This window comes from Rattus norvegicus, chromosome 4, assembly GCF_036323735.1.
Source record: "Rattus norvegicus strain BN/NHsdMcwi chromosome 4, GRCr8, whole genome shotgun sequence".
Taxonomy (NCBI): Eukaryota; Metazoa; Chordata; class Mammalia; order Rodentia; family Muridae; genus Rattus; species Rattus norvegicus.
This window is the reverse complement of record NC_086022.1, coordinates 73,194,956-73,211,865: the sequence shown is the minus strand read 5'-3', so window position 1 is coordinate 73,211,865 and position 16,910 is coordinate 73,194,956. Positions and strand designations below refer to the sequence as shown.

Sequence of the window (16,910 nt, the reverse complement as noted above, 5' to 3'; positions counted from 1 at the left end):
GACATGCGGGTGGTGCAACAGAAGTTTCCTGGCCCGTATCTGAGACTGCCATTTCCTGTTGTTCCCGTTGTTCCTACTTTGCAGGTCACCTGAGAGGAACATAATGAAATATGACGAAGATCTCAGAGTGTTGAGAAACTGACCTGTGTGTGCTGCGGCTGTCCTACTGCTCAGAAGAAGAGCGTGGGAAGAGGCAGTGAGGCACAGCCGAGGAGGGCCTGGAGGGAGGACGTCCGATATAGTTACGCCTCCCTCCATAGTTACATTACTCCACACCACAGTCTCCATTGCGCTTCGAAGAGTCCGGTGGGATTTCTTTAGGCCAGCAAAATAAAGCAACCAAATCACAAAAAAAGAAAAGAAAAGAAGCCACCCAGAAAGAAATTAAACACAAACATTTAGAACTGGAAGAAATAATATTTAAAGTACAGAAATATATAATTAAACAAAAGATAACATATTCATAGTACTTACTACGTTAAATGGGTGGGCAGCATTGCAAATAATCACAGATCGAATGGCAAAAACTTAGAGATGAATAAGATAGTTACTATTTACAAAAGTTTTCTTATATTTTTATTGGTTTAAAGACAGCAATTTTTAAGTTTTTGTTTAGTTTATGTGTTTGATTTTAGAATAAATCCAAGTATTCCTTAATAAGTAAGGAAGTAGTGAATGCATGCCCAAAAGGTTGTGAGCAAAGATCTTATCAGCCTGGACAGAACACCCTTCCTGTCTCCTGAGCTCGGCAGTACAGTATTTATATTTGATTTCATTGTATTCCTGAAATTTTTTGGATCTGAGTATCATGCTTCTACCATAAGTGGCATGCTTGAGGTCAGTAACAGGGCTTTATCATGAATTCTTTTTATTTTCATCATGTTTTATTCTGTGACAATTTCATGCATCTGTATAATGAGCTTTGGTGGTTTTTCACTTTCCACCAGCTTCTCTCACCCCACTGTAAGGTTCTATGTAGGAGCTATAGGTCAACAGTGACAATCTTAAAATGTCTAGCCAAGAGCTAGGCAAGGCATTCTAAACCAGACTGCACATAAGTAGTTTGCTGCTGTTCTTTTTAGAATAGATGCTACAGTTGTATGGAATTCAACTCTTTACATTAGGAACTTCAGCAAGCCACATAATAAATAGTTTGACTGAACTTACATTAAACTAAAACTTTGGTTTCCAGTGAAATACTGTATGTACAGTACCTTTTTTTATTTTTTAATTCTTTAAACTACTTTTAAAGTCCAGTCATTTCCCCCCTCTTGGTCCGCCCTCTGACTGTTCCATATCCCATATCTCCTCATCCAAAAGGATGTTCCCACCCTGCAACCCTCCACCCCCACCCCATCAGACCTACTCACTCCCTGGGGCCTCAAGTCTCTTGAAGGTTAAGTGCATCCTCTCTCACTGAGTCAAGACCCAGGAGTCCTCTGGTATATATGTGTTGGGGGCCTCATCTCAGCTTGTGTATGCTGCCTGGTTGGTGGCCCAGTGTCTGAGAGATCTTGAGGGTCCAGGTTAGTTGAGACTGCTGGTCTTCCTATGAGGTCACTCTCCTCCTCAGCTTCTTCCAGCTTTTCCCTAATTCAACCACAGAGGTTCCCAGCTTTTTTCCATCGCTTGGGTGTAAGTATCTGCATCTGACTCTTTCAGCTGCTTGATAGGCCTCTCGGAAGGCAGTCAGTCATGCTAGGCTCCTGTTAGTCAGCATACCATAGTATCAGTAATAGGGTCCTCCCCTTGAGCTGGATCCCACTTTGGGCTGTCCCTGGACCTCCTTTCCCTCAGGCTCTTCTCCACTTTTGACCCTGCAGTTCGTTCAGACAGGAACAATTCTGGGTCAGAGTTTTTGACTGTGGGATGGCAACCCCATCCCTCCACATAATGTCCTGTCTTTCTACTGGAGGTGGACTCCACAAGTTCCCTCTCCCCACTGTAGGACATTTCATCTAAGGTCCCTCCCTTTGAGTCCTGAGAGTCTCTCACCTCCCAAGTCTCTGGTATTCACATTTATGTGCTAGTACATGGTCACTAGAGAAAATTTGAGATGGCCAGAAAAATGAGGGAAATTCTGTATTCAGAATTACAATATAATGTAGTCATTATGTAATTTTCATGTATTTCCCCTCATGCTTCTAATGTGTATAACAATGCTTGTGTACACATTAACCTATTGTCTTTGAGTGGACCTAAGGCTGATATAATCATATGCTGGTAGGTGATGCTCACGATGTGTGGTCCTTGAGTGGAGTATTATGTTGATTTCTCTTGGACAGTTAGATGCTTTTTTTGTTATGAATAACGGTGTGACCAGCACATACATGCAATGTGTTTTATCTCTGCATTTGACTTTTTTTTAAAAGATAAATGCTTAGAAGAGAAACTACTGAGCCAGAGATAATGAATTCTGCAGATGTGATTTTTACCATTTAATTAGAAAATAAGAACAGAGACAAAAAGACAATGGATAGGCAATATCCTGGCCCCTAGACTCCTGTAACACGCTTTAAGTCTCTTTTCATTACACATGTAATTACTTCCTCGAAGATGCCTTCCCTGGGAGCATAGCCACCAGAATTCATTCCATGGAAGTAGGCCCAGAAGAGCAGTAGCTCTGATTCAGGACAGGTTTCTTTCACAAAGGAATATGCACCGGACTCCGCCAGTGGTGAGTTGAGTTTAGGAGACTGACTCCTCCCTCACTGTGGCTCCTCAGTTCCTTCATGGCCTCTGCTCCGGGGCAACAGCTAGAAGTACTTCCCTTCAGTACCCTAGGGACAGCTGAGATGGGTACCCATGTCAGCTGTGTGTCTAAAGGAATTCCCTCTAAGGAACTAACAACCTTTGCACACGTCTTTATCTAGAACTTTCTCTGATAGATTTGCCTCCCCGCAAACAAAGTAATTTTCCTACTAGTCACATCTTTCATTGTTCTACCTGGGCCATTTATGTCCAAATCCACCCTTTTAAATTCATGGTTTTTCACACAAAGGATAAGACGAAATTGATCCATTCGAAATAACAGACCCAATAAACCAAATGGGCATTTTAAATCAACCATTCATTACTTAGAGAGTGAATCTTTGTCAGAAGCCAGTTCAGGCATTCTAAATAGCTTGTGTGCCCCTCCCTTATCATCTGAATATAAGAAGACAGTAGTTACAAGTCTCTTCTTCCTTCCAAGATGCCTGTTCGTCAGAATGTGAGAGCTATAAGGCAGACTGAACTGGCCTCCGTGTCCACATATGTCTCCAGGTCCTCTGAGCCTGTGTGTGGCAAGTTTGATTCCATCCTGGGAAGATGAATAAAGATTCTGGGGCTGCTCTGATTCTCTCCTTCTCAGCTGTCCACTCACCTGCACAGATCCCTTGCCTAAGTCCCATGCTGCTCAGTTCCTTTAAAAAAAATATTTGAAAGCTTTTCCAGTAAAATTGACAGCCTAATCAGGGTCCAGAAATAAAGAGCAACTCTATATTCTCCTCTGCTTGTCATTGATAAAGACATTTAAAAGGAGAGTAAGGAAATTGTAGACTTCCCTGTTTTACGTTTTACTCAGCTGCTACCAATGACTTTAATAGAAAAGTCATTCTCACAGTATTGGGATTTTGTTTCTAACTTTGTTTTGTCCTATTATTGTAATTTCTTTATATAAAATTATATATGGCTTCACTTATATAACCGCTTCAGAAAACAACAGCACTAGTTTGGTCTTTTGTCAACAAATTAGCACATCATCCTGAGAACTATTTAAAATGATCATCACTAAACGCAGTCCCATGACCTTTAAGAGTTCACTCTCCACACAGAAAGGGCTAGAACCTCTACTCTACGTTGTTCCTCTTTCATATATCCATTCATATTTCCTACTGGACTGTCTGGAACCCACGAACCACCCAATAATGACACAGACTGTTGTTATTTATGAAGCCTAGGCTTTACGGCTTAAACCTGTTTCCAACTATCTTGTTTAGCTTAAATTTACCCATTTATTCTAATCTATCTTCTGCCATGCGGCTTGTTACCTCTCCTCAGTGCTGGCATCTGTTTCTTCCTCTGAGTCTGACTGGCAAATCTCCTGCTATTTCCCAGAGTTCCTTTCTCTGCCATTCTGTCTTACCTATCTTCTCTTGCTTTGCGATTGACCATTCAGTTCTTTATTGACCAATCAGAATGTGATGGAGAAGATGCTTACAGAATACCTGGAGATGATGATGCTTCATAAAAATAAGAATACCGGGGTCCTGTACTCCACTCTGACAGTACAGCAACCAGTATTTGAATATACAATCCACTACTACCATTACCATTATCCCAACAACCTCCCCCCCTTTTCTCTTCCAAACACATCTGCATAGCTATCCCCTGTAGTGCTCGGATTTTTAACCTGTTGCTGACTGTTTTGTCTTCTGGAATACTAAATCATATCACTATATGAGTTGGATTCTAAGCACCCCTGCCTGTGAAAATATATAGCACTTTTCTACTTTAGTAATAATTTCAAACAACTTACTTGCATTTCCTTGTCATACCACATTCAGGATACTTAAAAAATTCTGTTGGCAATGGGCAGGAAGATACCAACAGACACCAGTTGTTCCACCAGGGAAAAAAATAAAAAGTATATAGGCAAACATGCCCTAGGAATAAAGGTAGAGTGACTTTAGCCTTGTTTTTCGAAAGATGCTTTAACGGTTTTGAAATATGACTTTCAACAGATATTTCAAAAACTATCATAATGTAAGCAAATAAAGAATGTCTTTGGAAAGGAGGATAGTAAGAACTGCAGGCGAAAGATGAAGGGGTTGAAAGTCTAACACTGGATGCATTTCTTTTTCCCCCACTGTCTGTTTTTGTTTAAATGTTAAATGCCTTTGAATTATTCCTTTATTGCAGTTTGCAGCCATCACATTGATCTAAGAAAAGCAAATGGGGCAGTTAAAATCCCATTCCACATTGGAACAACCTCTGGATTGATTGGTAGTAATGTCAAGATGGCTGAAGAGGAAGGGACTGTGTTCATTTCGTATTGACGAAATGTATTTATCCAATTAGTCTGGGCCATGTACAAGAACAGCAGCTACACATTGCTGAGGGACGTAGCAACCATGGTTTGGGCTTCTATGGATCCAGGAAGACTCCTGCCCAAGACAGCACCACTGACTCTGACTGATTCCCAGGCCCTACTTCTGGACATTAACTCCTCTTGACATTTTCATTCAAGTCAGGAAGCCAGTCCTTGCACACAGCTATGGGAATTGGAAGGGATACAAAATTGATAAATATAGGAATATTTAGGAAGTTTTGGTCTAGATTATGATATACATATTTTGTGCGTAAAAGATGTTTATTGTATATTTTCTTAAAACAAGAAATAGCAGGGTTGGGAATTTAGCTCAGAGGTAGAGCGCTTGCCTAGCTAGCACAAGGCCCTGGGTTCAGTCCCCAGCTCCGAAAAAAAGAAAAGGAAAAACAAAAAAAAACAAAAAAAAACAAGAAATAGCTAAAAATAAGCATATGTATAAAACAAAACTTACTTTAAAATACATGTTTGGATAAAAACAATTGAGTAAAGTCCACATGAGAGAAGTGATACCAGAAAGCTCCATGATAGAAAACACAGGAAGAAAGCTGCCTGTTGTGATCTTCAGTATGCGGTACTCCATTCCTCATAAGCTTTATCTAAGAAATGCGGGACTTGTTCTAAAGAATATCATAGTTGTGTAAGTGGATGTTTACATGGAGAGACAGTTGCTAAAGAGTGTTGTTCACAGGGGTTTGCAGCCCCATAAGAACAATATCAACCAACCAGACCCTTCAGAGCTCCCGGGGATGAAACCACCATCCCAAGAGTACACAGGGATGGACCTATGACTCCATCCGCATATATAGCAGAGGATGGCCTTGTCAAGTATCAGTGGGAGGGGAGGCTCTTGGTTCTGTCAAGGCTTGATGCCCCCAGTGTAGGGGAATGTCAGGGTGGGGAGGTGGCAGTAGGTGAGTGGGTGTAGGAGCATCCTTGTAGAAGCTGGGGGAGGGGGATGAGATAGCAGCAGGTTTCTGGAGGGGAAACTTGGACAGGGGATAACATTTAAAATAAATAAATAAATAAATAAATAAATAAATAAATAAATAAATAATCCAATAAAAGGAAAAAAAAGTGTTGTTCACCCACATTGTACTGTGCTTCTCTTCCTACCCACCCCTGAGTGTGTGTGTGTGTGTGTGTGTGTGTGTGTGTGTGTGTGTGTGTGTGCAGGCTCCTGTGTTTGTGGACATGTGTTTCTGTAGACACAAATACAGATACATATCTATATGTGTATTTCGTTAAAAGTCATCTGTAGGTTGTTTTTGAAGCGGTCTCTCATTTGGCCTAGAACTCGCCTATTAGCTAGAGCAGCTAACTCATCCTGTGTCTTCCTCCCTAGCCCTGGATTATAGTGTACGTGGGCACCTGGGGCTGCTTTTGTATATGAATGCTGGCACTTAAACTCATATCCTAAGCCTTGCATATTGGGTACTTACCAACTGAGTAATCTTCCCAGTGTCTTTCTGAATAAAGACTTAACTCAAAAAGATAAAAACAGTGACAGTAAACATAGACTGTCAACTAAAGAAGATCCAAAGAGAATTTCAAAATTACAGACTCGCTAAGTCAGTTTTAAAAAGAACTAGTTACTATTAAATAAAAGAAGAAACTATCAATAAGCTGATTGAAAACATAAACAAAAGAACACAAGACAGGAAGTTTCCATATACCACCCTATACATACCCTATTCAACAGCTGTCATGGTCTTCATTAGAGTTTACATCTGTAACAGCTCCTCACTTAATAAATACAGCTTGTTTTAGGACTCCCACTGCTTTGCGTTACACATTCTATGAAAAAAAATCTGCATCCTAAGGGGGGAAAAAAAAGAAGTGAGTAGTCTAGACATCAGGAAGCAGAAAAGGAGCAATCCAAAAAAACAGAATTAGACATTAAAAAAAAATAAAAATAAAAAAGGCAAATAGCATAGTCCTCTTAGAGGTTAGTGAATGACAGCAATTTTCAATTGTCAGGCACAGCTTTGAAGCTATAAGCACTTCAGCAAGAATGCCTCACCATGGAGCAGAACTGACCTGAAAATTTGACTCAGTCACTTGATAACAGAATCAGGAAAGAAGTGTTAAAAAACAGAGTTCCTAACCTCTCTCCAACCACATCCTCTTAAAAGGTCACATCACCACATTGAAGAAGAATGCCTCTCAGTGATATGTTTTTAAAAATTTGAAAAATTGACCTAAAGTTCAAAAATAGAAATATATTGCTGTCATTGAATGTACCAAAAACTTTAATTATATGCATGAAAAACAAGTATAGGAACATATATTTAATTTAAGTATGACAATTATGGGTGGTTTTTCTTATTTTCCATCTGTCTAGAATGGTATTTGTATGATAATGAAATGTAGAAAATATTTGTCTTTGTTGCTTTTCTGTTGCATTCTGACTCACAAGTTCAGGCAGGAAGTGTGCCTGGTGTGAGCTTTTTTAACTTCAAAGCCCACACCTTTACAACAAGGACACACCTCCTAAACCTTCTTATAACAGCTCCACCAACCAAGAACCAAACATTCAAATGTATGAGCCCATGGGGCCATTCTCATCCAAAGCATCAATCTAGTGTCCTGCATAGGAGCCAAATTTTCAACAGTTCCAAAGTCTTGTTTCTTTTAAATGCAGGGTGTCAGTAATGGGTGACTGATAGAAAGAACTAATCCCTCCAGTTGTTACCAATGTCAAATATGGTGGAGGTAGTTTTTCATTTGCTATCTACAGTGGGCTGTTTCTTTGGATGAATGTACACTCTGTGGTATGCTTACCAGAAAGAAACCTGACACTCAAACTGAGTTTACACATTCTGTAGAACATTTACTAGTAAATTATCAGAATCAAACTGGAGGGGGCGGGAGTGGAGGTCCCAAGCAAGTCTCTTGAAGTCATTGAAATAGATCAAACCAGGCTCATTCTGGGTAGTATGCTACAGACATAGATGCTGGAGTGACCCTGACCTTGGATGTCAAAGAGAAATAGCTTGCCATGGTTGTCACTCTGGAACAGAGAAAAAGCAAGCAAACTTTTCTCCCCCATACTGAGACTGTGCCTTCGAGTAAATAGAACTATTTGTGTGAAAGAGCCAACCAATTGCCATTTTAAGATGCCTTGGAAAGTTGTTGAGGTTGGCAGTGGTGACATTTATCGAGCAACATCATGAAAAGTTCTCATTCGCTTCCTATACTGTGTGTGTGTAAGCTCATGTTATCTGTTTTATGACACAAAGGGAGAAATGTTGTTCTAGCTTTTTGTTATATTTTATGTGTCATTCTAACTGAGTTTTGGTAATGCTCAGAGGATTTTGAAAAGAGTCCTTCCAGAATGTTTTTGCTCACCATTTAAAAATATTTGTCATGTCAAGAAATAAATGAATAGATGAGCATTTACATAAACTACGACCTTCTTTCAACATATGAACAAATATTTAAAATAATGTATTCAAATAAAAAATGTATTCAAGCGTTGCGAATGTTTCTCTTGTAGAAGGGACAGTAGCAGTCTGAGGTAACTAACTGTTTTACTTCACATCAGTAAGTACTTTGCACTTGCTGTCAGAAGGAAATACTATAGATTGTCCCCTTAAGAAGCACCTATACTATTTTATTGCTTTCTAACTACCCTTAAGTAAAGAAAGTAACTAAAAATAGAAAAAAAGTTGAAGTCTCATTACAGTCAAACTTTTATGGATAACTGTTCCTAAATTACAGTATTTACCTCTTTAAAATATTTTCTGTCTTTTCGTATTTCTATATTTTTAGCTAAAAAGTGACAGTAATGAATGTTCTTCCACAGTACTTTTTCTACTTGAAAATATTTCCTGTATCATTAAAAATATTATCTTATCTCAAATGTACAGCTCTAACTGATTTACCGTGCACAGGAATTGTATAAAAGAGAGCTAACTATTTTAACTAGTTCCAATACAGTGTGCTGATAATATGTACGGTTTTATAATTTTGTATTGATTTTCTAGATATCCTAGAAAGTTTTGGTGTGGCATTTGTCACTCATAAATGTCATTCTCCCTCCCTTCTATCTACCTCCTTCTTTCCTCCAGTTAATCTCTCCTTCATTTACATCACATGTATTCTATAATCCTCTCTTATTCCTACTTTATCCCCTTTATTACTCTTCCTTCCAAAGTTCCTGTTCAACATCCATATGTACTTTCATGTAAGTGCAAAAATTGTATGTGAACACACACGTATGTGTGTATGCATGGGCATGGGCATGTTTGTGTGTTTGTGTGTGTGTGTGTGTGTATGTGTGTGCACGAGTGCGCACATATGTGTAGAAAAGAAGAGAAGATGGTGGGGAAAAGAAATAGAGGGAGACGACATAAGACATATAATCCCTGTATTTCCGAATCACCTGCCTTAGTATAATGAGCTATAACTCCACCCATTTCTTACAGATGTCATGATTTCATTCGTTATTGTTGAATAAGGTACTGTTGCATATGTGAACCACGTTTTCTTTACTCATTCATTTTTTATTGAATGACTAGGTTTTGCTGGCGAAGATTGGGGGAAAGAGGAATAACAATACACTGTAATAAAAAAAAAACCTATAACACATTTTTAAACTTGAAGGCTTCTCCAATACTAGAGGACCTTATAAATATTTGTTTTATTATATTGATATTTTTATATTACATAGTGTTATCAGCTTCTTACATTTAATAGTTTGTAGTTGATTGTTCCAGGATACAAGTTTGCCCACCTATACTCTTGTCTGGGAAAGCCCTAACCAATCAGTAATTGTTGTCCAGGGCATTTAACAAAGTACTAAAGCCTTGGGGTATCATTGGATGTCATTCTATATCTGTCTGAAATGTGCCAGTAAAAGAACAGCTACCATTTCCACACAGGACTGTCACTCACAATGACAGAAATGTACATGTAGCTCAAAATATCATTCATTCTCCAGTTGAAAAGCATGGTCCAAATGTTTTGTCCAATTTTTTAATGAATTGTGTGCCACCTTATTAATGAGTTCTACCTTCTATATTCTGCATCTAAGCCCTTCTTAGAAGAAGGGAGTCTTTACACTTCCCAGTCTGACTCGTTTCACATGGTTAGTTCTTTTCTTTTAAGGAGCAAACATCCTGACAAAGTTCAAATGTTTGATGTTGTCCTAGTTCACTCTCTTTGTGTAACCCAAGAGGTCTTTTATTGTCTTACATTCCTGAAGTTTCACAGCTTCTGCTATTAAATTTAAATCTATGGTATATCTATATGTGGATTGTATGAATGATGCATTCAAAGGTGTAATTTTTTCCATATGACTAGCCAATGGCTTCTTAACAGCCTCAGTCCACATATGTCTGTGTCTGCTTCTGAATTTTCTACTGTGATTTGCTGTTCTCGATGCCTGTCTCTACTCATGTACCATGTGTCTGAGTTACAATAGTTTTGTAATCTTTGAAGTGAGATAATACAATTCCAATGATCTTCTAACAATATTGAACCCTGTGAACATGAACATCTGTCTCTTTCCATTTGCCTCCTTCTCTCAGGAGGGCTTTTCATTTTTATCAGTTTCACCTTGTGGTTCCTGCAAATCTGTCAAGTTTATGCCTACTACATCCCCAGCTATTTGAAGGGAAGGTATTGGTTTGGTTTGCTTTAGTTTGGTTTGGTTTGAATTGGCTTGGTTTGGTTGTGGTTGTGGTTGCGATTATGATGGTGGTTTCTCAAGACGGTTTCTCTGTGCAGCCTTAGCTGTTCTGGAACTCACTCTGTAGACCAGGATGTCCTTGAACTTAGAGATCTGCCTGCCTCTGCCTCCCAAGTGCTGGGATTACAGATGTGTACCACAATACCTGTCTCACAGAGTCTCACTCTGAATCCCAGGATAACCTGAAATTTTGCATGGAATCCATGGAAATCTCACATTGTTAATGTCCTCCTCCTGAGTGCTGGGATTACAGGCCTGGAGTCAGCACGATGCCTGGCTCACACCTCTTAATGTTATCTTAAATGGATTTCTAAGGTTCTGATGTTAACAGTAGATTAGCACAGATAGTATAGAATTAGGGAGTGTTTTCTGGCTTTCTGCGGTTTGATGATGCAGAAATATTAGTAGGCGGAGCAATTATGTTCCCAATACTGTCTACTGACTTTCTAATCTAAAGCTACTCACTATTTGAGAAGCAGCTTGTATCAGCTTCTCTGTGCAATTCTAGTGTAGTGGATTATGAAGCAATTCCTTCTGTACAACTCATTCGACATACACACTAACTTCTAACATCTTCTATTTATATTGAATCATTATTTACTTAAGTAGTTAAGCTCTTCATGAACTTAAGTATGCCTCACCTTTCACATCTCTTACATCTCGAAGTTGTTCTTTATAGAATTCAGCATGTTTTATAAGTAGGATAAAGAATCCAGTCAAGAATACCTGACTAAAGATAATTTTTATAATCAACCTTAAATTATTTTTCCTAAAGTAGAGAAATTAGTTTTCATAATAAATGTTGCTTGTAGCCATACTCCTGAGTAGCTAAACAATCAGAGAACTCATTGATCAGTAACCGCTTGGTTGCTTTGTTGTACACATGCGATTTTCCTTGGTTTCTGATGCTGTGTAAGCACCATGACCAAAAGCAAGTTAGAAAAGAGAAGACTCTTCGTCTCATGGTTCCAGAGGGTCAAAACTCGTCACGATGGAGAAGGCATGGCAGCAGGGGGCAGGACACTGGCTCATGACACTTTTCTCCACATACTGGAAGTTGAAGAGAGCAAGAAGGAAATGGGGTGAGGCCATAAACCTGCTGCCCTCTGCAGCATCCTTCCTCCACCCAGGCTGCACACTCTAAAGGGCCCATAGCCTTTCTAAACCACATCACACATTAGCATGTAGATGTAATCTATATGCGGAAGATTGACCCATACAAGTAGTTTGGGTATGCTTCGTGCTGGAATGAATATTACTACTGAAAAGATAAAATGCCAAAACTTTGTTTTAAAAGAAATCAAAGCATAAAACAACTAGACCTTGAGAACATATGTTAACAAAAATAAACTGCACCATTGAAATTACCTCACGGAATGGGGCGTTTTGACTAAGAACTAAAAAGTGAGCCGGAACTTCCCAGGGACATGCTGGGCCGGGGCACATGCCTGCAGACGCATAGGTTGTGCAGATCTGGATCTAGATGCAGAAGTAACAAAAGGGGTCAGAAACCACACAAGTGAGGTATGTGGCCTTAGCAATAAATTTCCACACTGAAGAAGTCATCTGAAGGAGAGACTGAGGCAGGTGAAGGGAGATGTAATTGGGGGTGTAATAGACCATCTCCATAAGGGGGCTTCTTGTCCTTTTAGTACTCACTAAAAGCATCTTTCTGGGCTGCTAATCCTTACCTGGATAATCAGAGGCAACCATTGAGAGGAAGTTCTTATTGGCCTAAAACGTGAGACTCAGCCTGGGGATATTTTTGGCTGCTAGTGGAAAAGATGCTGGTGAAGGTCACAAATGCACTAAAATAAAAAAGATATATATATATAGTATTTTGTGGCACTGAACAGGAGAATCTGATTTGGCTTCATAGCTTAAGTCATTAATATTCAAAATGAATAGGAAAAATATAGTATTTCATATTTGAAAATAATGAAGATAGATTTATCAGGACTCTAGAAAACCCTGAGGCAGCCATTAGATAAACAGTATATTATTAGAAATGGGACTTCATCATAAAGACAATCTTTTGGCATATCTTTTATTATTATAAAAGTTTTCTCTACTTTCTGTACCTTATGTTATAATCAAAACATAACGATACAATTATTCTAATAATAAAATGATTGTTCTATAATAGCAATAATGATCACACTAATGCTTTCTACATTTACTTAGTCTTATTTGTTTTTCAAAAGCATGTGGGGTCGTCACTGCCTTGCTGCTGAGAAAGTGCTGAGAGCACAGTGTCCACTCTGCAGAGTAAAGGCTGGGTATGGGGAAGCTGGAGAGTGTCTCTCAGCTCCCTGGCATTGTGCGTTTAATCAACCTGGACTGAATCGGGAAAAGAACAGCCTTTTCTTCACTTAATATCCCTCTACAAAATATCATTTTCTGGCTTTTTGTATACACTAGAATGTGTTTTCAGCTAATAAATGATGTGAAAATATTTGAGTGTTTCATGCCAACATCACAAAACACGAAGTTGAAGCCCTTCTTCTTCCAGGGCTTTGGAGTATTTGTCCCTGCGGATATTCATGTGGCATTATTTCATTCTAGTTGACTTTTTTTCCTGGCTATTTTCACACGCTCCTAAATGCGTACTTTCACTGATTCCTACCCATTTAGTAATTTGTGTAGTATCAGCTACCATATTGTAGCTATTCCCTTGATTATTTGTAAAATAGACCAAATAACTCTGGAGAATTAACCACTTATGCTTTTTGTTGAGATAATTCCTTTCATCTCATTTTCATTAGAAGGCTCAAAATAGTGTGGGAAAACAAAACTCTTTAGGGAGATTTTTTTTTAAGTCTGTAGTTCCTTTTTAGAATCTTAACAAAGATATTTTGAAAATCAACAGTCCTCACACCATGTCCAACACATCAGCATACATATACTCATGTAGACTGAACTGACTTCCTCTTACATGTCTTTCACACCCCACCCCCACTCTTGGAAATCTCAAGGATGCCAGTGACGTATTTCTTCTTGAGTCTGATTTATGAACTCTTCCTTGTCTGGCCAGGTGCCGGCCGTATCCCACAATTCATAATCTGTCACCAGAAGTAATGGCCCATTTCCAAAGGTGAAGCGGGACAGTTCTGTCAGCATGGATCAGGTAAACAGATTGTGTGGCTGCTAGGTGATCTGTCAGAAGTGGGCTGCAGAGCACATTAACCTTTTGATACACCCCCGTTTTCACAGTGCTTCTTTTCTTTTATGCTCACCATTTTTCTTCATAAGAGGCAGACCTGATGAATAGCACAGCATCCAATCACAAGTGAGTGAGTTGCTCAAAGTCTGTTCTCATGCCTTGTCGTACAACATGCCTTCAGAAAGTCATTGGATGAAGGAAAGAATCTGGTTCTATTTTGTCTTCTGGTTCCTCACTGTCCCAAGCTTATTTGTGACACTAGATGGTGATGAGTCTCTTGGCCTCCATTGACTGGTTTGTCCTTTTCTTTGTCTTTAATATACCACTACACACAGGCTAGCCATTCTGAGACTCAATTGGCCCATGGCTTTAGGTACCTGTCCTCATGAATTTTGTGTCTATGTACTATATGTGTGGTGTTTTTATCTTTTTTTTTTTTTGGTTCTTTTTTTTTTCGAAGCTGGGGACCGAACCCAGGGCCTTGCACTTCCTAGGTAAGCGCTCTACCACTGAGCTAAATCCCCAGCCCCTGTTTTTATCTTTGAAGGTAAGTGCAGTGCTTAGGATGCTGCATTGGCCTGGTACAGGTCAACTGAGCCACTAAGCAGGAATATACAAATGTGTGTGACCTTGAATTGGTATATGATTAGAGTAGGCACACAAAAATAGTAAGGCACCACATACCTGTGGAGGGCATTCATTTTCACTCAGTTTAGTAACCGTGGAAGTCTTAAAAGTTGACCTAATTTCACCAAACTATTTAATCTACACCAGTGAGTGAGAGTATATACATATACATATACATATACATATACATATACATATACATATACATATATATACATGCCTGCACATACTGTCCATGTTGTCCAATTATGCCAGCATATAAGTAAAGTTTTAATAAAGAAACAAGAAAATAAAACATAAAAAGAACATAGCATTAATGTTCGAGAACACGCTGAGCAGGGAAACCAAAGTGAGATGACCTGAGAGCTAGTCATTGGAAGGGTCACCGTGTTTTCTCATCTGTTCCTAATAGTCCATCTGCATTGCTTGAAGAAGGAAAGGAGGGAGAAAGACTGCAAGGAAACCAATGGTGGAAAATGGAGGGGTTGATTCATGAAGCAATGCCTCCCACAGTACTCACATTGTATTATGTCTTGGTAAAATGCAGGTTCTGTTGCGGGGGGTAGGGCTGCCTTCCTAACAGGATCAGATGCTAAGGCTTCTGATCAACTGTTGTACTGTGCGTAGCAGGGCCCAGAGTGAAAGGAGAGAGAACACTGCCACGGGATTAAGGTGATATTCTGGTCAGGACTCTTGCCATGTCATCTTGCAGTGTCTGAGAAAAAAGTTAAAGGATAGAAGTTTGTGAACAGCTGTCAAGGACAGAAAGCCAATACATTTTATCGTCTAGTAACAGTTCTAGATAGAAAACTGGAAAGACTTGAGAATGGAAAATAGATATAATGGGGATATTATAACCCCAAACAGATAATAACTCCTAATTGTTCCTGTTCTTTTGTGCATCATTTGCTTTGGAAGCCCACCCTTGCACAACAGTTTGGCATTCTGCATCTGTGTGGCCTTTTCTACTAACTAGCATTCTGATAAAAATTGCAATGCCGTGTTTTGTAGGTAGTCGACACTGAGTAATAAACGTTGATTTAGTGAGATGTCCTGAGTTCTAGACACAGACCCACTGTTGGCTCCTAGCTAATCATAAATCAGTTAGACTTTACCTACCTCAGTTTCTCTGTTTATGCCAGAGTGATAATTTTCTTTTCACTTCCTGTAGCTGCTATGAGAAGGAAGTATATTGTAGCAAATATTATTTACAGATTTCTACACCACCTTCAATCATTTAGTTCCCAAATAAAAGACACAAAATCTCTATATTTATAATAAGCCTTAAAGCATTAGAATTTGGCAGGTATCATTCCTCTATGATATTTTCTCTACTTCTCTGTCAGTAATCCCAAGATATCACTTGCAGTGTTCTCCGTGGGTCGCTCCTACTCCAACTGACCTACCCTCATGGCCCTGTGCTCACACCTTCGGACCTTCCTCCTTCTGACTCTTCCTCCTCCCTGTGGTCTCTGCCTCAGACCTCAGCCAAGGAACTGAAGCCCCATCTATCTCTCTTCCACCCAGCTCCTGTAGCTTCATTAACCAATCACTGGTAACATGGTAGGTAAGGTTTATACAACAAAAGATAGTATAGACGAGGATCTGCTTGTCTTGAAACAACACAACTTGGGGCACAGAATCTAGCATTTGAATATAAGCAGCATCAGACCAACCCACTATAGAAGTGAAATCTTGTTTTGAATGTTACTTTGGAAAATCTACTTCAAATTGGAGGTGGTATTGGTGGTGGTGGTTTTTTCTCTTCTCTACCTTCCAAGCCAGCAGCATTGGGTCACTTTCCACTTGTCATCATTCTGACCTCTTCTGCTTTACAGATAGATCTCATCACCTCGAGTCCTCTTATATAACACAAGTTAGTCTCACTATTTTCTGGCCAGTTGATTGGAGTTCATTTCTCACATTAATTGTTTTTTAGGACATGTGTTTTGGGACTTAGGAGGTGACCTCTATAGGCAGCTTCTGGTCTTTACAGCAGAGAGGACCATACTGGCAGTCTTTTTACTACAGCTAGGGACCACTGACAGATAAATTTGCAAATACAAAGAGGGATTATAGACAATGTTGGTTTTGTCATCACGGTAGTGGAAGTCCAGCTGATAGCAGGAAGCTTAATAAAATTGCAAATTATTGGATCAGTTCTATATTATCTAAGTCAAAGTGTCTTATAATAGTAGAGGAAAATAACTCAAGACTTGGGCATTATGAATAGCAGTATTAAATGTAAGATTGGTGGGCAGGTAATTTCAGTGAGGGTTGCTGGTTGCAGTCAGGCAAACTTGGTCTTTAACATTAAGGAGATCTGAGCCCAGGTT

The 16,910-nt window shown here is 39.3% G+C and overlaps 1 protein-coding gene across 4 annotated transcripts in view; it reads left to right on the top strand.

Moving 5' to 3' along the window:
• Positions 1 to 16,910, top strand: part of Tpk1 (thiamin pyrophosphokinase 1) — a 387,559-nt gene that overhangs the window by 345,818 nt on the left and 24,831 nt on the right. Inside the window, exon 9 of one of the 4 annotated variants that reach the window (XM_039108344.2) lies at positions 85 to 16,910. This exon is cut by the window's right edge and continues 20,694 nt beyond it. The exons of the other annotated variants lie outside the window; for them this stretch is intronic. Within the exon in view, the coding sequence (XP_038964272.1) occupies positions 85 to 104 (20 nt within the window). The 3' untranslated portion in view covers positions 105 to 16,910. The remainder of the gene's footprint in view (positions 1 to 84) is intronic. 4 annotated transcript variants of the gene reach the window in all.